General features: G+C 50.7%; 1 protein-coding gene across 1 annotated transcript; it reads right to left on the minus strand.

Annotated features, from left to right (window-relative positions):
• Positions 1 to 772: 772 nt before the first annotated feature.
• Chst3 (carbohydrate sulfotransferase 3) lies at positions 773 to 3,124 on the minus strand. Its single transcript, XM_038341163.1, has 2 exons — positions 2,976 to 3,124; positions 773 to 2,057 (listed from the first exon to the last, which is right to left on the minus strand). The coding sequence occupies exons 1-2, from the start codon at positions 3,122 to 3,124 to the stop codon at positions 773 to 775; spliced, it is 1,434 nt and encodes a 477-aa protein (XP_038197091.1).
• Positions 3,125 to 22,656: the final 19,532 nt, after the last annotated feature.

Raw genomic sequence — 22,656 nt, forward strand, 5'->3', positions numbered from 1 at the left:
TCTTGTCTCTGTGCTGAAAGTACACATGTTTTATTTTTCCTTATGTTTGTGGTGCTGGGGATCAAACCCAGGGCCCTGTGCACGAGAGGCACGAACTTTACCACTGAGCCACACCCCCAGCCTTGCTCTCTCTCTACATGCACTTTGGCTGATATTCTTGAGTAGCCAGAACAGCTAATCAAACCCCTTTGTATCAGTTGGTAAACAGCCATTGTCCCCTCAGGAGCTGCAAATGTCCCCTTCCTCACCCTAGGCCGCCCTCCTTCTTCTAAAGACTCAGCCAGATCCTAGGCTTTTCTGACTCAGAGCGGAAAAGGTTAACATTCAATAGAGTAGGAGATCTGAGTGAGTGGAGCGGGCCTACGCCCTTCTGGTTGTTAAATATTTGGACTCTGGCCCACACAGCCTACAGGCCTTTGTGTGCAGCATGTTTCTGTGACAGTGTGAGGCAGAGCCGGGGAGGTGTGTCCATACACAGGGACCAGCCTGGGTCTGCTTAGGACACTGCAGGTCATAAAGTGTGTGGGAATGACCAGTACCACCAAGGACACAGGGCACTGCTGTCCTCAGAGAAGCCCTGAAGTCCTAGCTGCGGCTGGGCTGGGAAAACTAGTTGGCCGAAGGCCTGCAGCTACAGCCAGGGCCTATACCCCCATCACCGTTCCCCATTCTGACTCTCTGCCAGGGCTGTGTTTCACTGCCAGGCTGGGTATGGGGGAAGCAGGGTCAGCATTTCATGAGAAGGGATTCCCAGGGTCCCAGGCATCCCTCACTACGTGACCCAGAAGGTGCCCCGCTCCTCCAGCAGGCTGATGGAGCGGTTAGTGAGCGAGGCGGCATCCCTGGCCAACTTGTAGCCAAAGAGGTGCATGGCCGGGCCGCAGGCAGCCTGCACCACCTGCGCCAACTTGAAGGGCATGCTAAAGCGCCACTTCTCAAACTGCTCAGAGGAGTTCTTCTGAGTCGAGTAGACGTCGCTGCTGTCACGGGCCGCTTGGGTGTTCTTCTGGATCCAGTCCTCCACCTGCGGGGTCAAGGGGATGCCGGCGAAGCCATACATCTCTCTGGCCTTTTGCAGTGGCCTGCGTGCGACGTCCTCATAGCGCACTAGCATGTAGCGCCCACGTAACCAGGCTGGCTGCCGCAAACCCAGCTCGGCTGACAGGCGGATGCTCTCACAGTTGCCCCGCAACCGCTGCACTTCATCCTCGCTTAGCGGGTCCTGCCCCTCTGTCAGCCACTTCTTCCAGCTCTCGTACTTGCCCGCGAAAGCCACCATGCGTGAGGCCAGCACGGCCCGGGGGTCGCGCACCAGCTGGATGACTCGCAGGTCCAGCCTCGGATCCTCTGCCAGTGGCTGCAGGAACTCCAGCTGACGGATGCGCACAGCCTTGAGGGCCATGTGGTCCTTACTGCGGCAGGCTTCAGCCGCCAAGGTCACATTGAGTGGCCCGCAGCGACGGTTCCTGCAGTGGTATTTCTCGAAGACCTTCTTGACGAAGGGTGTGCACACTGGATCCTCGCAGAGCGAGCGGCTGGATCCCCGGCGGAAGAGGAACTGAGTCAAGTGGTCCTCCGGAGGCGGGCTGATGAAGGGCTCCAGCACGTACAGGTCGCACAGCAACAGTTGCTTGAGGACATCGCGGTAGACGAGTGCTGAGCCCGCCGCGCTGGCGCCTCCCGGCTGGAAGGACACGGTGCGCTCGATGTGCCACAGTGGCTCGAAGAGGTAGAAGATATTGCCCTGCTGGTTGAAGAACTCGCCCACGAATGAGGAGCCGGTGCGGGTGGTGGCCATGAGGAGCACGTGGCGCCGGTGCCCTGCTGCAGCTTGGTGGGATGGTTTCTCTGCCGCAGGCTCCTGCCCCTGGGCCTCCATCGCTGGCTCCACGCCCAGCTGCAGGCTGAGATTGTGCAGGCGCCTCTGCAGCTGGGAGAAGTCAGAATCCAACTCGCTCAGGGACAAGAGAGATGCGTTTTCTGATAAAAGCAGGGTTGGGTCGGTGCTGTTGGCATCCGCCACAAATTGAGGGATCTGCTTCAGCTTGTCCGAGACCCTGAGCAGGAGTAAAGGGACAAGGTCTGTGACTGATTTGGGAGGCCAGCCCCTGTACTAGCCTAAACAGTTTTAGCTGGGTCTCTCCAGAGCATGCCTAGAGGCTAAGGATTGAGTGTGGTTTCTTTGGCATAAACCCAGGGGTGACTCAGTCGGGAAGCAAAGCAAGTTCATGACGGCTACATATGGGCCCACTTTCACTAAAGAACTCGGGCACTTTCCCCTCTGACGCTTCTTGCTTGTCTGGTGCAAGTCAGTAGCAGCTTCAGGAGAGTTAAGACATGCAGCAGGCATGAGCTGATTCATCTCCAGTCCTTACCCTACCCCTCCTTCGCTGAGGCTGTTCTGCAGGGCTTTGAATCTGGGAGATCAGGACTAAGAAATGGTTCTGTGTCTAGCAGGTTCACCTCACACAGAAATGCACTGCCAGTTGTCCAGGGTGGTTCTACCCACCAGAGTGACCCTAGCAGAAACTTGCTTCCCATGGGCTCACCTTCACTCATGACATCAAGACTTGAGGAGGGGATAGGCTGCTAAAGGGAGCCTCAGTGCTAGAATAAAAAAGTAGGCCATAATAGCAAAGGCCAAACATCAGCTATGTGGCCAGGCCCCGGGCAAAACGTGATTACATTTTTGCATGACTGTCTCCACAAGGTGGCATCCCTAGTCACAGACTAAAGAGAACTACCTCACCCAAGTGAAGTGTTTCACCTAAGCCCTTGCAGCTGGGAAAGGACCATAGGTGGGGTGGTGCCAGCCTAGGCTGCCCAACTCTCGCTACCGAACACATGATCTCAGCCTAAGACACAGGAGGGGCTGGTAGAAGGGATAAACTTCTTGGTCCCCTGAAAACCCCAGTGTCACCTCTGTCATCAGGCCCCTCACCTCGATAAAGAAGACCTGTGGTTGAGTTTCTTACCTGGATATGATTTTGTTTTCCTTTTCAATGAAGACAAAAACTATGAGCACAAATGCCAGAAACAAGGCATATTTGCCCCGGATCTTCAGACTGTGTACAAAGTCCTGGGGCAAAGTGAGTCCTTTCTCCATGGGGACAGGCGGTGCCATGGATCTCCTCAGGTTGGCAGATGGCACTCAGCTCAGGGCCATGGCTTGGCACCCAACTTGTCCTCTTCAGGTGGGGATACCCTCATCCTGTGGAGAGACAGGTACTCAGGGCTATATTCCCTTTTCTATTAAAAAGGCCCTCTATAAGAGGCTGGTCTGCACCTCTTTATCCACCTGCCCCAACCTACTAAGAGCTGGGATTAAAGGTGTATGCCACCACATCTGGTGGGGATTTCTTTAATAGGTTACATTTAAAGGTCAGAGGCCAGCACTCTGGAGGGAAGGCAAGAAGATTAAGAGTTCAAGGCCTGCTTCAGCTGCACAGTGCATTTGAAACCAGCCTTTTGTTTCTGCCTCCAAACAAACACACACCAAAAACGGGGACTGGAGACGTGGTTCAATGATTAAGAACACTCCATGCTCTTGCAGAGGACACAGGTTCAGTTCCCAGCACCCGTATGGCAGTTCACAGCCATCTACAACTCCAGTTCCAAGGGATCTGATGTCCTCTTTGCCTCCATGGCCACTGTATGGATATGGTGAACAGACATACAAGCAGGCAGAATGCTCACACATAAAATAAATCTTTTAAAAAAAAGCCCACGGTAAACAAAAAGCACAGCTTCCAGCAGTTGATACTCTATCCAATAAACATTGTTTATTTTCCCTTAAAAACAAGACAGCAATAAGACGCCCAAAACCTTAACAAGGAGCCAGGATGTGATAGTACAGACTTGAAAACCTAGGAAACTGAGGAAGGACTACTTTTTTTAATTCAATGCTAGTTTGAGTTACAGAGTTCTGCTGGGTCAGTCACCTACATAATGAGTATTATGAGTGAATGAACGAATGAATGGCAAACCCTTTTATCTACCCTGTTTCCCTGAGTTTCTCTGTTGCCCACAGAGGTGAAAGGCTTGCACAGTAAGCACCACACAGGATATTTAGATAAAGGAGAATTTAAGCCACTGGTCCCCACAGTTATAACGGAGCCATGGAGCTTCAGAATCCTGATCAGTTAATGACATCGCAGCTACCAGTGCCACGTGCTGTGATACTAGTGTAAACTAGCCTGCTGAGCTACCTGTCACACGAAAGCACAACACATGGCTGTGGCTTGGTTGGTCCAGTGTTTACATAACACAAAGGCCTGGGTTTTCGAGTCCCAACAATGCATAAAACCAGAAGGTGGTGACCTGTAATCCCAGCATCCAGGAGCTGGAGGCAGGAGGATCAAAAGTTACCTTTAGTTACAAAAAAAACCACAGTATGCTGTGCTGGGCTAGCTTGTAGGTCTTGTGTTTTCAAGAGTCTCTGGGTCGCACAAAGAGGCCCAAAGGAGCTGAGGCTTGTGGCTCAGTGGCAGAGCACTTACGGTAAGTGCTCATATAAAGGAGATGAACCGGGGGCATGACCCAGCTATCTTTTCACTCCGGAATCTAGTACCTTCGGCAGGATTTGTGGGTTGACTGGACCCGAGGGCCATAAATCTGCAATCCTAGCTACTCAGCTGGTAGAGGCGAGAGGGTTGCAAGTTCAAAGCCGGTCCCGGCAACTTAGTAAGACTGCACTTCAAAAACAAAAAGGGAAAAGAGGACAAGGAATGAAGCCCAGGGACAAAGCGCTTAGCATGCTGGAGTCTCAGGTTCGATCCCGGGCACAAGCAGAAACAGTCAGGTCTGGGGGTTGGGCTGCTCTGAGGGCAAGCTTCTAGCTTCTTCTCTCCCCTGTTTCCAGGGCCCTTTTCTATTTTGGAGTCGCTGGGCCAACTCTTCCACCCTCACGGCAGCACAGTGTTCCTGGGAGCTTCCGGGCACTGCCAGGAAGAAGGAAGGCACAACTGAGCAGAAGTGAATAGAGTGGCAGTCCTTCCCATTCCTGTGTAGCACTGGAAGCCCAAGGGCCAGGTAGCTGGGGAGAGGGAAGGATGTAGGTTTGGGGGGTTAGGTGAGAGGACCCCAAAGCCAGAAGTTCACAGGGTCCCGAAGGGGAGGGAGGGGGCCCAGATAGGGACTCACTCAGCAAAGGCTCAGGCAGAGCTTGCCCTGCAGGGTGGTAACATGGATAAAATTTTATGCTCCCTCCCTTCTAGGGCAGATAAACACATTGGGGTCCTGTGTCCCTTATGTGGCTGTAAGTCTGGGTTGCCTCCTCCAGCATCTCCTACTCCATAGCGCTCATCTCTCAAGTCTCCTTGGCAAAGCACCATTACAAGTCACCCCTCCAGCGTGTAATGGACAGTGGTGAAAGCTGCCAGGATCCCACGCCCAGCCCAGCTCAGCCTGGGCACAGCTCATGATAGGACAGTACCCTCTACCCAGATGGACAGCTCTCTGCCTGCTGGATGCAAACAGAGACAGTAAGAGAGGACGGAGTGCCGAGTTCCTCCATAGCAACTTCCATTTGGTGAAGGCCATTGTATGCTGGACCCTTGCTATATTGGGAGCCACCTGAAGGAGCAGCACCCAGGCTTCCCGTCTGGGAGATGGCGGTGGATATCGGCTGGGACCCATCCTCATTCACCACTCATGCCAATCAGCCACATGGTTCTCAAGAGTGTCATCCTCCTGCCTCATACCTTCCCCTGGCCTTTGCGTCTCCTTCTGCGATGACCTTTTCCCCTTAAATAACATCCTGGGAGGGTCCTCTGTCACCTCCAGTGTGAGGGTGACCCTTGCTGCATTTCATCCTGGAGGCTTCACTGCCTGCCCCTCCCTCCAGCCTATCTCTATTCCTCTCCTGCCCTCTGGCCATTCTCCGTTGAAGCGTCCTCTGGGATGGCCTGGGTACACTCTTCCTTCACTCTTTAGTTTCTCCTTAAGCAATGGCAGCCCCATTTCAGCATCTCACTCCTTTCTTCTGGACCATGAGCAAAAAAAAGTCTATGTCTTCTCGTTCCGGTTCCTGTACATATTCCTCTCCCAAACTCTTCTCTCCTCTAACACAAGGGGGCGCCTACGAGCACCTGAATTCAATCTCAGTGGGCACAACCGAGAAGTGGGGAGCATCTAGAACACCTAGCCCAGTACGCGGGTGTCTCTAGCTGCTGAAAACCCTCCAGAGTAGAACACAAGTCCTCCAAGGCCTTAAGGATGGGAGCCACATCTCACTCCCAGCCTCTGTGGGCATCATCCAGCCCCAACCCTTCCCGCTTCTCGCCACCTGGGAAGGCCTAGGCAGTGTAGAAAGTGGAAGAAGCCCCTCTCCCATGGGAATCAAGTTTAGGTTTCTCATTCACACAACTGACAAAATCAGTAAAAATTGCGACACGTTCAGGACTCGTTTTTCTAAGATATCTCAAATGAGAAATTTTAAACAACAAACATGCTACATTTGTTTAGAAACACAGGGCTGAAGGCTTCTACGACCTTATCCGCACTCCCACCCACCACAGACCCGAGCAACGCACCGCAGGAATGCCTTACAATTCCATTTCATTTACAAAAGAAAATTCCTTAAAATAAAAAAAAAGAACAAACCAAAAAAAAAAAAAAAATAAAACCTCCAGGCTTGGTGGCACAGGCCTTTAAACCAGAACTTGGGAGGCAGAGGCAAGTGGCTGAGTTCAAGGCCAGACTGACTTACAGAGCTAGTTCCAGGATAGCCAAGGCTACACAGAGAAACCCTGTCTCGAAAAACCACAAGAAGAAAGAGGAGGAGGAAGAATGTGGAGGAAAAAAAGAAAAAGAAAGGAAAAGAAGAAAAGAATACCACATCTTTTGGACACTATAGCATAAAGCCACGAAGTCTCACTAGTTGTTGAAACAACGCTGAACCTGTCCATGCTTAGACTTCATGTGTGCACTCACATGGTTTCTCACCTCTCCGTAATAAACCTAGTTCTGTCCCACACAGACTTGTCCTGAAATTATTTTTTCTGAGGGGTGGTCAGCAGCCCAGTGTCACCCCAGCGGAAGTTGTTAAGTGGGAGACATGAGTGAAGGGATGGATGGATGCCCTTCCAACAATACTCAGCCCGGCGCAAGATGCTCAGGCATTCTGTGTCTATAGGCAGTTCCGAGAGAAAGGAGAATGCTCGCTAGTTCCACGCGTGAGTGAAGCATGCGGGAGAGAACAGACTGGACATCTGCGGCGGGTGTGTGCTAGGATGTGGGGTAGGCGGACCAAGGGCAAAACGTCAGCCTTCATCCTCGAATTCTCATCTCCTGGGAGCCTTTATCTAAGCGTCCAACAGCTGTGTGCTCGTGAGGGGGAGGGTGGGAAAGCCCCATGGCAAATGTTGGGTCAGAAAGGGAGGGAGGCAGCTGGGTGGGCAAGCATTGCCAAGTAGGGCACCAGCTTCCCCACTCTCCTCAGGGGTCTTTCTGCTCCGGCCTCTCCCATGATTTGGCAAACCGCCTCACTGGAGAACTGGTTCCCCACATGGATGGCTTCCAGCCAGGCTCTTCCACTGAGACCCCGATGGATTGCAGTCCAGTCAGCCCTGCTTCCATCCTTTTGGAGGGGTCCCAGTTGTCAGGACACTGAGAACGAAGCTATGATAAGGGGCTGTGCCTTGCCAGACATTGCATCAGGTGCCAAGACTCCCCTCCTCTCTCTCTGGGACCCAGAGCACGGCAGAGACAGCCTCAGCTGTTCCGTGCCTGAACGCACAGCCTTTCCCAGTAGAAGGAGGGAGCTCCACAGGCGGAGAGGAAGGATTGACCACAAGAAGTATGTCCCCTAAGTGGGAAAGCCTTGAGTCCACTTATGGAGAACTGAAGGCTGATCTCTCTTAGCGGCCCAATTGAACGGTGAGCGGTCCCTGAATCCGTAGAGAGCAGAGACAAGGGGTGGCTCTTGGGACTCTTCCAAGCTGCTGGTCAATCAGGATGGAGAAAAGAAGTTACCTGTTTCTGATGAGCTGGGTTTGTCCATGCACTGACCTGTCCGGGCTAGACCCTATTTCATACCGAAGCATCTAGAGATGGCCTGGGAAGGTCACGCCCCTCCCTACCCCATCCCGGTGTCATGACTTTAGTTCTGTAAGAACAGTGTATGCTCAGAGGATGCTGGTGGTGATGTAAGTGAAGGAGGAAGAGAAGGAATGAAAGCAAGGATGGGAGGGCACATCCGGCCTAATCTCAGGGTCCCAGCATCCCGCATCCCATCTAGAATGCCAGCATCCCAGAACTGCAACAACCTAGCATCCCAGGGCTCCAGCTGCCTTCTCTATAATAAACACATTTCCCCAGGCACAGGGCATGCTTATAACCCCAGCACTTGGGAAGTGCAGGAGGTAAAATGACCAGGAGGTCAAGTGCACCCCCAACACACACAAATAAATCAATGTAAAAAAAAAAGAAAGAAAAAAAGAAAAAGACAAACAGAATGAGTCCATCTGTTATTTCTTATATGTGTGTCCAACCGCAGCCAAGACAGAAGAGCAGAACTAGTTAGTCAAAGGCAAAGGTGCCCATGGCCTTATAAGGCCTGTGGGCCTGAGTCATGGGGATCTAGAGAGCTAAGGGCTAGCCTGATAGAACGATGAGGTAACTCTGGTAAAATCAGCCCAAGGCACTCCTCCACCCTTCATGCCCATGCATGAAGTCGCAGTGGCTTGAAGCGCAAGGCCTGGAGAGCAGTCCCTTGCCCCACCCCGCTAGGCCTAGCAACCTGCAGCTAGCTAGCCAATGCGACATGGTGACTGGTGCCCAGGCTGCCTTCAGTCACACAGCAGACAGTCTGGGGAGCAGTCTGCTCCATTCGAAATGAACCCTGGACACCGGCCAGGCAAAGAAATGAAATGTTCCTCCAGAGGGAGTCAACTGCTACCCATGGGGCTCAAAACGCCGAGGCAGCTACAGAAGCACTGTTGACAATTCTCATGCCTTTCTATGGTGTTAGTAATTTGACAATCACATGCTTGCCTCACTCGGAAAAACTTTCGAGCTTCAAAAAAGGCATGCAGGATCATCGTACGGGCAGTATGAGAAAGGCAGGGATCGGGTTGGGGCCGTAGCTCAGTTGGTAGAGGACTTGTCTAATATGCATGAGGCCCCGGGTTCCAGCCATAGCACCCCATACAACTGGGCATTGCAGCATACACATGTGATCCTTGAGCCCTCAGAAGGTGGAGGCAGGAGGATCGAAAGTTCAAGATTATCTTCAGGCTACATAATGAATTTGGCCTTCGATATAGGAGACTTCATAAACAAAACAAAAATAAAAACCACACAACTAAGTAAACAAGACGGATGCCAAGTGCAGGAATGCCATCTGTCGTTCTTGCTACCCAGGAGGCAGAGGCAGAAGGATCACTTGTCTGTGTGCAGAGCATCAGTCGGAGAGATAACACGGGTTCTGGGGATGGATGCTGGCGGTGGTGGGGTCTGCATTTAATACTGGGAAACTGGGCATTTAAAGAGGTGGTTGCTTGTTTTAAAAAGTTTTATCTATTTTATTTTGTGTATGTGTATGAGTGTTTTGTTCGCACGGATGTATGTGTATCGGGTGCACGTCTAGTACCTGCAGAGGTCAGGAGAGAGTGTCATATTCCCTGGAACTGGAGCTACAGAGGGTTGTGAGTTGCTGAGTGGGTGGTAAGAAGTGAATCCAGGTCCTCTACAGCAGACAGTGCTTAATGACTGAGCCATCTCTTCTGCCCCTAGAAGTTGTGAGTTTTATGTTATGCTATGTATTATTATTATTATTATTATTATTATTATTATTATCATTATACTAATTAAGTATGTGGGCAATGGGGTACGAAGGACAAAGGAATCTGGGAGGATGCTGGTTCTTTCCTTGGACGGTGATCGTGGCTTCTAATGCCCACTACAGTAATCACAGCTCCTGGTTGTGGCAGGTCTCAGTACACATCTGTGGAATCAATGAATGAACTTGCGTGGTGTGTGGAACATCAGTTCCTGCTTTTGGTATGTGTCTTTTCTTCCTATGTGAACAGAGTGCTGGGCACCGGTAAGATGCCTGATTTGGGGCTGGGGATGTAGCCCAGTTGGCAGAGGGCCTAGTGTGCATGAAGCCCCGGGTTCTACCCCTGGCACCTCCTACAGCTGGGTGTGGTGGGACGCAGCTGCCATTTTCAGAACTTGGGAGGTGAGGCAGGAGGATTAGAAATGGAAAGTCACCCTCCTCTGCATAGCGAACCGAATGCCAGCCTGGGCTACATGGGATGGTATTAAAAAAAAAAAAAGAAGGCTTGGTGCTGGTATTGGCAAAAAGCTCAATGGAAGATGCTCACATTAGGTCACTGAAACAAAGAGACCCGAGGGTCTCCCGGTGGTCACAGTTACAGTCCGTTTGTTTTTGTTTGTTTGGTTGATTTTTATTTTATTTCATTTTTTAAAGAGTCATGGTGAATGTCATCTGTCACCCCAGCACCCAAGAGACTGAGGCAGGAGGATTTCTGTGAATTTAAGGCCAGCTGGGGCTACATAGTGAGATCCTATCTTAAAGCAAATATCATGAGCTGAGACAGAGAAGGCAGGGTGGGGGGGAGAAGTGATGCTGTGGTGGCTTTGAGCTTCTTGCTTTCGCTTGCTATCTTCTGAGTGTAGAGCCAGTCCACTAAAGGTGAGCTGGAAGGCAGAGCCCCTTCGCCCTCCCAGCTACAAGTAATTCCCTCTGGTTAGCAAAGAAAGCTTTCCCATCCTTTAGCATCCTTCTGTAGGATACCATGCCACGACAGCATACCAAATTCCAACTGTCCTCTTGCTCCTGCACGCCAGCCTTCCATGCAAGAACATACACCCTGCAGGCTCAGCGTCAAGCTCGTAAGACCACAGGCCCCAGGGTCACAAGAACCTCAAGGTTAAGAATGGTCAAAGCCTAGAAGTTTGCAAAAGCTGGGACAGAACACCAGCGGACAAGATGCTCACTTTATCCCTCTCTGTATCCCTTTCCACCGCTGGCCCTCACTTGGTATGTGTTTCCCTGAAGGAGAGAGACAACGCCTCAGAACGGCAGGGAAGATGGTTGCCAAGCCAGGCCGCCAACAGCTGGCACAGATCTCGACACGGCTAATTTTACGTCGCTACTCACATGCCTTTATATGCTTTTATGAATAACAGCCAACATTTTTTAAAAGTCTTGAGGCTTTCCCACAAATGGATTTTTGGGTTTGGAGAAATTTGGGGGCAAAGCCACTGGGGTGTGTCTTGATCATGAACACAATCTGCTTTGGATATTATAGCAGGGAACTTTGGTGTGCAGCTGCTAGAGAAAGCATGGGAGGGTAAATTGGAGGCATACTTGTATTAGTCAGGGTTCTCTAGAGGAACAGAACACACACACGTGTGCATTCACACACACATACATACCCCATTTATGGGATTTATATTAAAGTGCATATTAAAGTGGCTTACAGGCTATGGTCCAGCTAGTGCAGCAATGACTGCCTACCAACTGAAAGTCCAAGAATCCTGTAGTTGTTCAGTCCATGAGGCTGGGTGTCTCAGCTGGTCTTCAGTACACACTGAAATCCCAAAGAAGCAAGCTCTAATGCCAGTGAAGGAATAAATTTGTCAGTGAGAATAGGCAGGCAAAGAGCAAGAGCTTCTTTTTTCCGTGCTCTTTACATAGGCTGGCACCAGAAGGTGTGGCCCGGGTTAAAGATGGCTCTTCCTACCTCAAAATATCCAGGTTAAAAATGGGTCTTCCCACTTCAAATGATTTAATTATGGTAAGTTCCTCACAGGTGTATGCTTGGGTTTTAGTGAATTCCAGATGCTGTCAAGTGAACAACCAGGAATAGACATCACAACACTCGATGCCATTTCTTCACGTAGTCTGCAAAGAACAAGACATCCTGGGGTGTTCCGTGAGTGTGAAGTTCCAGAGACCCCACCCACACAGCTACGGCATTCACCCAGTCCCGTGTGCCACTCCCCATGGCCCTGCCTTGCTGGAAGTGAAGTGAAGACCACATGGCTGGCTCTGGTCTGTGGGATGTGGGCGGAAGTGATGTAGGCCACTTCAAGGCCTGGTCCTTAAAACAATTCCACACATTCCCCAGAGGCTGTGCTGAATGGCTGGCCATGTGTGTGGGTGGGCTTAGTTCAAGATAGAAGCAGCTGGATCCACACTGCTGTGGGAGAGCCAAATGTGCTTTCGCGGTGTCAAGGTATTCAGATTTGGGGTCTGACTGTTTCAGCAGCAGACCCTGTCCCTTTCCTGGCTAATACAAAGGATTGTCCCATAGTACTGATGAGGGTGTCCTTTTGGAAGTACTGTTTGGTCAAAACAACTTAATTTACATTATTATTATGGTTTATTATTATTATTATTATTGAAAGTGAGGACAGAACCAAGGGCCTTGCCCTTGCTAGACTGTACCACTAAACTACCCCCGGTCCATCATCATCATCATCATCATTATCATCATCATCATCATCATCATCGTTGTTGTTGTTGTCGTTATTGTGAGCCAGGGTCTCATAAAAGTATTGCAGTCTGGCTTAAAACTAGAAATATTGCCAAGGATGACCTTGAACTTCTGATCCTCTTGCCTCCACCTCTTAAGTGCTAGGATCCCCGCTGTGAGGCACCATACCTACTTTTACTAGTTTGTTGTGTTGGATATTTGTCTTCATTAGTTTCTATTGCTGCGAAGGGACACCATGACGATGGCAACTCTTACAAAGGAAAGCATTCCACTGGGGTTGCTTTCAGTTCAGAGATTTAGTCCATTATCATCATGGCGGGAAGCATGGTGGCATGCATGCAGACATGGTGCTGGAGAGGTAGTGGAGCGGTCTACATCTGGATCTGAAGGCAGCCGGAAGTGATGGTAGCACACTAGCTGGGCTTGAGCTTCTGAGACCTCAAAGTCCTAGTGACACACCTCCTCCAACAAAGCCACACCTCCTCCGAAAAGGCCACACTCCTAAGAGTGCCAGTGCCTATGGGGCCATTTTCATTCAAACTACCACAGCACCTCAAGTACTTTTTTTGTTATCACAAAGAGATACTGTGACCAAGGTAGCTTATAAAAGAAAGTATTTAATTTAGGAGCTTGCTTATATTTTAGAGGGTGAGTCCATAAACATCAGGGCAGGAAGCAAGGCAGCAGGCAAGCAGGTATGGTGTGGAGCAATAGCTAAGAGCTCACATTTTATCTGGAAGTTGGAGGAGAGGGAGAGTCTAACCGGGAATGGTATGCTTCTTCCAACAAGGCCACACCTCCTAATCCTTCCCAAACAATTCCACCAACTGTAGGCAAGGCATCCAAATATATGAACTTATGGGTTCCATTTTCATTCAAACCACCACACTGAGTATTGAACCCAGGGACCCATGCAAGCTAGGTAAGCACTCCACCAGCTGAGCTATATCCCCAGCCCCTATTATTTCTTGAGACAGTGTCCCACTTGAATGCCACAGTTCAGAATATACATACTCTTTGGTGTAGCTTAAATGTTGATGCCACTCCAAAATTCTTAAAGTTGAATTCCTAATGTACTAGTGTTAGAGATGACATCTTCAGAGTGGCTAGGTCAAGAAGGCAGCGTCCTTACACATAAAATTAGTGTCCTTGTAAAAGAGGTGTGAAGGAACTTAGTCACCCCTTCCGCCGTGTGAGGACATGGCATGAAGGTTTCATCTTGGACGTAGAGAATGAGCCCTTTATTTTATTAGTTGCTGGATAAGCTGGCACTTTGATTTTAAATTTTCCAACCTCTACAACCAAGTTTGACAACTTGCTGTTACTTTTAAGTCCCCCAAGCAATGACATCATGCTAGCTGCCCCAGGAGACTAACATACTGGCCCAGAAATTTCTAGTCTAGGAATGAAATTACAGCCAAACTCATATGGGTGACACTAGGGATACACGTGACAGGAAACAGCTTGCAACAGTGAAAGGGTCACTGACACCTTAATGCTTATCAATACCCTCTCTAATGCCCCACTCATTCGTTGCTCCTGGAGTTTTTCACGGTGTCCTTCATTAGCAACCTTTCAACTAGATATGCGTCTGTGCAGCGGCTGTATCGGAGGTGCACATGCTCAGGAGTCTCATGGAGGGAGAGGGGCAAGGGCTGGCCTTCCGTGAGGACACAGCTCTTCCTTTCCTGTTCTTCACCTTCATAGAGACAGCCCTGTTACAGGATTTTGAGGTAACTGCTCCGATGCTCAACTTTGATTGGGATATGGAATCACAGTGCCTGTCAAGGATTTTCCAGATTAGGCTTCACTGAGATGGAAAGTCCTACCCTAGATGCTGGCAGCACCATTCCGCGGGAATCCTGACTGAATCAAACGAGGAACACCCGGGCATGGTGGCACATGACTTTAATCCTAGCACTCAGGAGGAGGCAGAGGCTGAAGTATCTCTGTGAATTTGAGGTCAGCCTGGTCTACATCATGAGTTCCAAGACAGCCAGGGCTGTATAGTGAGACCTTGTCTTAAAAAACCAAAGGGGAAAGTGAGCTAAGCACAAAGATTCTTCACTTTCTGCTTCTTGACTGTAGAGGCCATAAGACTGCAGTGACCACTGGTCTCCTGCCTTCCCTGCTACGACAGACTGCCCCCGGAACTGTGAACACAGACAACCTTCCTGCTTCCTTAGACTGCTTTGGTCAGAGACAAGAAACCAATAACAGGGTTGCAGTGGAAATCAGCAAAGTGTGTATGAGGTGCTCAATATAGAGGAACCTGTATCCAGTTGGTTGTTATTGCTAGTCTAGACAGACGTCAGCCGGAGCCTGTCTGTCCTATAGCACCATTAGTCTGCATTCCTTGGTGTATTTTTCCCAGCTGGGCAGCAATTTACTGCAGGAGAGGGACATTAGCTGACTCACTCTGACTATTCCTAATTGGTCCAAACAATCTTTACATAACTGTAGCAGTTATTATTTCTCGTCAAGGGTTCAATGTTATTATTTTTGTCATTATTTTGGTCCAGATACTGCTGGACACACACATGGGTTTGATGCCTAGTGACATCTTCTGCAGCTAAGTCTCCCTCTGCCTCCCTTTTATAAGGACCCATGTGGTTCTATGTGGGGTCACCCAGCTAATCCAGGGCTCTTTGCCATCCCCAAATCCTTAAATGACATCTACAAAATCCCTTCTACCATGTAAGGTAACACATCCACAGAGGTTCGAATATGGACAAAACTATGTGGTGCTGAGGATTCATAGCTGCCTTCCACAAGCCCCTGCCTCTTTAAGCGGGGATACTGTGGTGATATGCTTAGCACGGTTTCAGTTAGGAGGCCCCAGGGGTGTTTAATCCCAGCTGAGTATAACAATCCTTTAGATGGCAGAGCCTAACACTGCCAGTGTCCCAAAGATCCACAGCGAGGAAGCGGGTGGCATTAGCTCCCTGAAGCCTGCGGGGCTACCAGAGTAGGCTCACTGTAAAAGCTCCAAATCCAGAGGGCAGCGATGCCCATTATCCCACACCTATTTAACACCAAACCTCAGGGCCCAGGAGTTTGTTCAATGAATACTTGTTGAGGCAGATGAACTGAACCATTCCTGGGCCCCCCTCAAGAGCATCCCTGGTTTAGATGAGAGGGGTCAGAGCCTAGAGAATGAAGAAGAAAGAGATCCTGTGGGCGGACAGAGGCAAAGGTCTCCAAGTTAACCTCACACCCAGCATTGACTGCCTGGGGGTGGGGGCAGGGCTGGTATCCTTTCTCCTCCCTGAAGTCCAATAGGAGTGAGGGGACCCGATCTAGCCATCAAGGGGCCATTGTTACTGGAACAGAGGAGGCTCTGTGCCCACTTAACGCTCCCCTCCAAGCGGAGCTGCTCCCAGCTGAGCTGGCTGCTAGTTTAGGGAATGAGGCTAGGGAGGGGCTCAGGGGACCCCACTCGGGACAATCATCCTCGGGCCGAGAGTTCCACAACCCTGTTTCGGAAGCAGACAGGCTTCAGTGCCAGGGAAATTTTCCAGAGAACACTGGAAAGCCTGGAGATGGCCAGTGAACCCCAGCAGACCCCAGTGGAGACAGAGGGAGCACCTCCCCACTGGGTAGTCACGCCTGACCTACCATCTCCCCCTAGAAAAACAGAAATGTGAAGCCACTGAGTAAATAGCGCCTTTCACAGCCTCTGGAAGGGCTTTCAGAAGACTGGGGCGGGGGCTTTATGTTCTGTGGGTTGGGGATTCGAGAAGCCGGTCACTCAGCCAGGGCTGGGCACAAGTGCTCTTTGCGTGAAGATTTCAGCGTTCTGCACTTTGCAGAAATGGCATGCGTAAGCTAGATTTTAGGTAGACCATGTTCAAGATGCTCAATGATAACAGGTCAGGCTGCCACCAGGGGCCACCTGAACAATCTGAGATCATCTTTCCCTCTTGTGTTAACCAACGTCTATTCTTAGCTGTTCCATAAAGCAAACCCAAGGGAGACTGCTGGCTAGAAGCAGTCCAGTAGAAAGCTGGATGCAGTGGCATACAACTGCAAGCCCAGAATGGAGACCAGCCTAGGTTAGATATGTAGAGTAAGTTCCAAGCCACCCTGAGCTACAGAACAAAACCGTCTCAAAGAGGCTGCCAGGCTGTGGTCACAGTGTCACCCCAGTGCCACACTCTGGGGTGTGCAAATCTCTGGGCCAGACCAGGGTTACCAGCAGAACTCTGGAGGTGGAATCTGGCAGGCTGCTCCTGTAGGTCGGAGGCAGGTCTGAAATACACTAACATCAAGATACTATTTCTTGTTCTCTCCTGCTAGGGTCATTTTTCAAGCTAAAGGATGCACAACCTATTTAACAAGTCAGGCAAGCCTGTGTCCTCCTTTTTCTCCTTCTTCCACGGAACAATATTGTATAAAACGGAAGACACCAGAGTGACTCGTGTGTTGTAAGGATGCACACGGGGTTCCTAAGACATCCATTTCAGTTACGCGTGTCTGTGCTGAGGGTTCAGTTAGAAAACCTCAAAAGTGCCAGACAGTGGTGGCACGCGCCTTTAATCCCAGCACTCGGGAGGCAGAGGCAGGAGGATCTGTGGGTTAGAGGCCAACCTGGTCTACAAGAGCTAGTTCCAGAAAAGTCTCCAAGGTTTTCGAGAAACCCTGTCTCGAAAAACAAACAAACAAACAAACAAATAAAATCATACTTTTCCTCATGCAGGGAAACCTTTCTGTCCTCTACCCACTGCCGTTGACCAGGTTGCTAGTGCTGGTCCGAATGGTTAATTAGTCACATGGGTAGCCACACTAGGGGTGATGCAGTATACTGGTTTCTATCTATGGCTTTTGAACTTGAACTCTTGCTAGGCATCTGCCATCATGATAAAGCGAATAAACTAGCCTCTCTTAAAACCTTTGTAAGGAGCTGCAGACAAAAGGAAGCTGTCGCCAAAGGCAAGCAGGCTGCCATTCCCTCTTCTTCATCGCCTGAACGAGAAACAGCGGTCCAGAGAAGTTAAGTGATCTGCCCAAGGTCACCTAGCTTAGAATCAAGGCCAGACCATGAAGGGTAAGGTCCCTTGGCTCTGGCTGGACATTCCTCCTTGACATGTTTATCTCTGTGTCCTCTGTGCTGATCATTTTCACTCTCAGAGGTAACGCCACACAGACCGTACGTGTCCGTAAGTAAAGACAGAAGCGAAGAAGGAAGCAGGGAGACAAAATGTGTCTAGTATGTTGTTGGACTCCACCTTGACACTCCACCCCCAAGATCAGACACGGAGGAGGGGGACAGCCTGGGAAGGGCCCACACCTCCCTTCCCTGTGCCTTGAATGCTCTTAGCTTGGGCCCCACAGAACAGTGCCCCCACCCCCACAGGCCACCTCTAAAGGCTCGGTGGAGATGTGTGCTTCCCCACCCCATAGGCTGCCCCTTAAACTTGAGGGAGCTCACCTCAGAACTCCGAAGCTTCAGCCACATGCAAAAAAAGAGGCAAAACTCTGGCCAAGGCCCTGAGGACTGATGATGGCTGAGCTGGGGTTTCTAGAACAGCACCCACTTAAATGTCAAGAGAGGACAGCCACCTGGTTACCCAGGCACTACCAGGAAAGCTGTGGGGGATGAGGTCATCTGTAGCCGAAGTGACCTAGCAGAGAACCAGGCCACCCCACTGGGAAGCCTGCTCCTCTAGGTTAGGAACGCACAGCTGAGCTTGAAGGGTGCCAAGGTCTTATTCTGTGGACGCCTTCCTTTCTGTCTGTTGTAGACGGCAATGTCTGTGTCAACCGACCTTTCCCCACGTGCACAGACTGTCTGCTTTTCCTGAACACTGCCTTTGCCTGGTAGGGTGGGGCTCCCAGACTTTTTGCTAACTGGATTCTTCATGTTAATTTTTATGTTTCCCTCTCCTGGATGCAGCAGGACACCTGTGTTTGAACACACCTTTCTCGGGGGCAAGAGAAAGGCTCTCATTTGCCTTGTGGGGATGAGTTGCCATTTTCCTGTAGCATTTTAATTTTATTTATACATGTGCGCGTGTGTGTGTGTATGTGTGTAAATAAGGAAAACTTTGGGAAGTTGGTTCTCTCCTGCAGCTATGGGTCCAACGATCCAACTCAGGTTGTCAAGTTTAGACTACATGAATTTTTGCCCTCTGACCCATTAAATGCCATTCTGTAGCAGTTTGTAGCTTTAGAGGCCCCCATAGATATCTAGGGCAGATCCCTTCTCCACCCAGGCCACCTGCTAACCTGGCCCTGACTCCATTTCTCTACAGAAGGGCTTGGAAACAAATTGCCTTCACCAAGGGCCTGACTATAACTACCCAGAATGCAGCACGGGACCATTGCACGCTCACCCAGAGTTCTGCCGGCCCAAAGCCTTTTGTGGTATCCCAACCTCTTCAGTGGCCAGGTCACTGTACCTCAACTCCAGTTCTGTGCAATTGGCACAGTTCCAGTAATTCGTCTCCAGGGGTTTCTGGGAAATGTCCCCCCTTCCCAACCTCACCAAGAATTGGGCTGTCAGGAGCCTCTCTTGGCTCCACCCTCTCCTGCCACTAGTCCCCTTGGGATTAAAGGTGGTAAAACCACCCAAGCCTGAGTCTCCCCTCCTCTCTGGCTCTGCTCAGTCATCACTCTGGAGTTTCTGGAGAACTGTCCCTATCCACGCTGAGAAATCTGGCTCTCTCTCTCTGTCTCTCTCTTTTGTTTTTCAATACCGGGTTTCACTGTGTAGCGCTAGCTGTCTTGGAACTCTCTCTGTAGCCCAGGCTGGCCTCAAACTCAGAGATGGGCCTACCTCTGCCTTCCGAGTGCAGAGATTAAAGGCGTGCACTGCCACCACCCAGTGCCTTCCCTTTTTAATAAACAAACCGTCTCCGCCTCCACCTCTATTCCCGTACTTCTGCTTGAGTTCACTGGGAATCCTACTCGGCGGTGCTCTCTGGACTCACACATGTATCAGCGACAAAAGTATCAGGTGTCGGGAGAGAGGATCAAATAGCCCATCACTGCCCTTTGTTAGGGGGTCATGTTGGTTCCTACCTCCAGGAAGAAAGTGACCCTCTGTCCTTGTGTATACAGAAAGGGGACTCAAGTCTCCTTCTCCCTCCTCCTTCCATCTGTGGGAGCTCAGCCAGAAATGTCTCCCTGTGTTGGTGTTCTCAGTAGGGAAACCAGGCTAACTGGGTCTCCCCTGCAAGGTGGTTGGAGGGTGTTACAGTGCCATTCTGTACGGAGCTGGCACAGACCCCTTCACCTAGCTTCTGGCTGAGGGCAACAGGAACAGAGCTTTGAGTCGCAGCAACAGCTGCAGCAGCCTGGCATCCTGCACCCACTGCCTGGGCAGAGGAAGCTGGCACCCCGCCCCAGTCTGACTCACATTCTTTTTCCAGGTCTGACCCACCAAACCCTGGACAGGCGCCCCTCTGACGCATGGAGAGGAGGATCAGCAATGGTTTAAGCAACCCTGTTGCCCAAACTCTCATATCCAGAGTTCCCATGACCAGAGAAGCCACTGCTCTGTGCCACTTCCTTCCTGGGTCCACAGTTTCTAGGACAGCGTACAGTGACCCATCCAGACATGGGAGCTGCCCCGGGTCTCATTGTTGGCATCCATAAAATGCTACTAGATTGAGGCACATAGAGCAGTTGGCCAAAGATGCTCAAACAAAGGTCTCTCAGACACTCAGCTGCATCCTTGGAAACAGGGGCTTGATTATCAGCTTCTCGCTCCCATCTGGGGCACAGCTTAGTGCTGGGCACAAGCCCCACTAGCTTTACTTTCTGAACACCGACTCCTAGGCTGGAGGTGTACTTCAGTAGGTAGAGAGATACAACTGGCACGCACAAGGTCCTGGGTTCAATTCCCAGCAACCTATAAACCCAGGTATGACGATCCACACTTGTAAGCCCAGCATTTGGGAGATGGAGCGAGAAATCCAAGGCCGTTTTTGGCTATATGGTGTTTGAGGCCAGCCTGGTGTCTCCAAAAAAGCAAACAACCAAGCACCAACTCTAATAGGAGACCAAGCATCTTTCTCAAGGAAAAGAGACTAGAAATTCAACACAGAGGTTAGGTACCACGATGCTGGTCTGGACTCCTCACAGCACTGAGGAAAGGTGGGGAGGTGGGAGACAGAATCTGGGAAGGGGAATGCAAGGCAGGTTGTGGCCCTGACAGCTGAGGGTGGATCCCCCCCCCATAGGACTACGGGCACTGAGGTCTCCAGGACCCAGGAAGGGCAGGCAGACAGGTGGGCAGCAGACAGAGCGACGCAGTGATGCAGTGATGTCAGGTTTTCCACCCAATGACTCAATGGCTCGTCCTGGGCTATGAATAGTGAGCTTTATTCTGTGGTCTGCAGGCCATCCTGCCCTCTGAGTTGTCCTGGCTTCTCTCCCTTGTCACCTTCCACCCTCCCTGCTGTGGGGACTCACAACTATAGCCTCTATACACTGGTCCTGGGCACAGCCTCAGGCTCCTCAGCCAGCCTCTCCAACTCCACTGTGAGGAGAGATCTAACCACAGATAAACCCAGGGAATCAGGTCTGTCTCTGAGTCCGCACGACTCGGCAGCCTCAGGTAGGCTACTCTGCCTCTCTCTGCCCTGGGGTTGGCTTGTCTGAGAAAGGGGACACTGCTTCCAGTCTTGATAGGTTGGACAGGGCTTCGTGAGCACATCAAGCATGTGGTATTCAGCAAAGTATGTTGTGCCAACTATGACATCTAAGGGCAGCAGATACAAATTCAGTGTACTTCCTAACTGCTTTCAAAGTACATACCCAGTCAGCAGCATAGCACAAAGATGTATACTGGGCGGGCAGGCAGGGATGGATGGATGGATGGAGAGATGGATGGATGGATGGATGGATGGATGGATGGATGGATGGAGAAGCCTCTCAAGGGTTTCATGTTTATCCTCAGAATCCTTGCCCAGATCCCACTGAGTAATAAATAGGTCATGTGTCTGAGGGTCCCCATTTTCCCTGCCATTCCCTGCCACTCCGACTTGCCATGACTCCCCTTGGCCTACTCCCTAGCAGGATCATTCTGGCCTGGAACATCCTATCATCTCTGCCAGCTGCTCCTTCAGAGTCCGACTTCACATCTATAGCCCTTGCCTTTTGTAATCAGACACCATATAGCATGTTCTTTGCATGCCCTGGGACAGTGCTCAGCAAGGGGACACAGATGACTAAGGCAGGACCATCCTGTCATCAGAGTCACTAACCAGCTGAGACCACTGGCCACAAAACTAACAGCCACCCATGCTATGGGACAGCGTGGACATGCAGGCTATATGATGGGGGCTACCCAGCCAGGCTCCCATGAGAGAGTGACATGCATGCTAAGGGGAAGGAAAGTTGGAATGGGGTGTCCTAGACAACCAAAAAGGCTATGTGCCCAGGAAATGAGGGGAGTTTGGAACTCTAGACAGATCAAGTACAGACAGAAACAGGAATGTTCCACAGATCACAGGCCATGGAAACCACCAATGACTCTGCATTATTGGAAAGACCCTGGGTACACGGAGGCCTTGGCCTGTCCTCTCCTCCTGGTGCAGATATTAGGCCCAAAATAGATGCTGTTTGATCTACAATGGGGTCATCCAGTGGCTGCCAGGTCAGACTCAGGGAAGTCAGTGACATGTGACACCACCTCCCTGGAGTCGGTTCCTCAGATGGAGCCTTAGGCACATTCCGGCCCCTTCCTCTGGATACAGCCACATCAGGACAAATACACACCAATGATGTCATGGTAGGGTAAAGATCTGCCAGCTTGCCAGCCATGGACGTGGATGGCACAGCCTGACGATGGCGGTGGTGTCAGTGACCAGCTCAGTGGGAAGCCAGTGAGGGCCTATGAGAAGGATCTGGTATGGTGTGGACATACCAACTGTTGCAGCTTCCAGTTCCTGTGGACCCTGCCCTCCGACATCAAAGCAAGGTGCAAAAGGAATTAGCCACAAGGGGAGTTAGCATTTGCAAATGGGCCAGAGGAAGTCCATTCATTCTCTGAGGAAATGATCTCTTCTTCTAGGAGTTTCTTCAGACTTGGGCATCTGCCCTTAGCACTCAGGCCTCTGGCTGTCTCCAGAGGGGAGCTGAAGACCACAGCCAGCCCAGCCAGCCCATGGGGTTGTGCTTTGAGCTGTGAAATTCTTTCCTGAAAATTAGCTCAGTCGCAGCTGCGGGGGCGCGGAGC

Source organism: Arvicola amphibius, chromosome 9 (genome assembly GCF_903992535.2).
Source record: "Arvicola amphibius chromosome 9, mArvAmp1.2, whole genome shotgun sequence".
Classification (NCBI taxonomy): domain Eukaryota; kingdom Metazoa; phylum Chordata; class Mammalia; order Rodentia; family Cricetidae; genus Arvicola; species Arvicola amphibius.

Coding starts and splice junctions, on each gene's coding strand:
- Chst3 (XM_038341163.1), bottom strand. CDS start 3,124: ATGGCACCGCCTGTCCCCATGGAGAAAGGACTCACTTTGCCCCAGGAC. Junction 2,058..2,975: donor GAAAACAAAATCATATCCAG/GTAAGAAACTCA, acceptor ACTCCTGCTCAG/GGTCTCGGACAAGCTGAAGC.